Genomic DNA, 940 nt, shown 5'->3' on the forward strand with positions numbered 1-940 from the left:
GAAACATGGGTGTTTTGCTCAACATCCTTAAACAAACCTTATTCAGGGACCTTTTGAGCGGGATGGGCTACTCAACCTGAAGAAAATTCTAACTGGGCCCCACCTGCGAGGTCATGCACTGTTTATTTTGATATGAGATCACCATGTCGCGCACATATGGTTGTGATGCATGTGCCTGGTGTACCCCTTATCAGATGGGTAGTCATGATGGGTATAATGGCTTCATATATTTTACCCCAGTGTCACTTTGATGGCATGCACTGCTCTCTCACTCAATAATAATAATAATAATAATAATGGTCTCAAATTTTGGCACAAGGCCGGCAAGTTTAGGGGTGGGGCTAAGTCAATTGCATCGACCAGTACTTATTTTATTGACCCTGAAAGGATGAAAAGCAAAGTTGACTTTGGTAGGATTTGAACTCAGAATGTAAGAATAGATGAAATGTTGCTGAGTATTTTCCCCAGTGTGCTAATGATTCTGCCAGCTCACTGCTCTTGGCATGGGTTTAATAATACCATGCATTCCATTACTTTGACAGGAAAGTTGAACACCAGGCAATCTTAAGGGGCTCCATTCCAGATATATTTTAAGGTTTACTTCCTTAACCTCTTTCTCTTGAAGCAATACAACTATTTTATTTATTATCTGGAGGACCATAATATTGCTCAGGGGCCCGTTCTTTGTTCTAAGCTGCACACAGTTGATAATAAATAAAGGTAAGGAAAAAAAGTAAAACTAAAAAAAAATAAACATATCATTGAAACATACCTGAGTAATTTTTCCTGTTTGTTTGATATTTTTTTAGTTTGGGAAAGGAAGACACTTCTGTGGCCATTAACAGGCTGTTTTTCTTGCCATAGCAGAACGTCGTATCTGTCTGGAGCCACTGTTTTCTACAGGAAGAAAAAGGAAAAGAATGAAGAAGCATGTACATAT

The 940-nt window shown here is 38.7% G+C and overlaps 1 protein-coding gene across 1 annotated transcript in view; it reads right to left on the reverse strand.

The window, feature by feature from the left end:
• Positions 1–940, reverse strand: part of LOC106882743 (lymphocyte expansion molecule) — a 43,966-nt gene that overhangs the window by 11,521 nt on the left and 31,505 nt on the right. Inside the window, exon 7 of the mRNA XM_014933517.2 lies at positions 773–897. Coding sequence (XP_014789003.1) covers positions 773–897 — 125 coding nt within the window. The remainder of the gene's footprint in view (positions 1–772; positions 898–940) is intronic.

The sequence above is a fragment of the Octopus bimaculoides genome, chromosome 24, assembly GCF_001194135.2.
Source record: "Octopus bimaculoides isolate UCB-OBI-ISO-001 chromosome 24, ASM119413v2, whole genome shotgun sequence".
Lineage (NCBI taxonomy): Eukaryota > Metazoa > Mollusca > Cephalopoda > Octopoda > Octopodidae > Octopus > Octopus bimaculoides.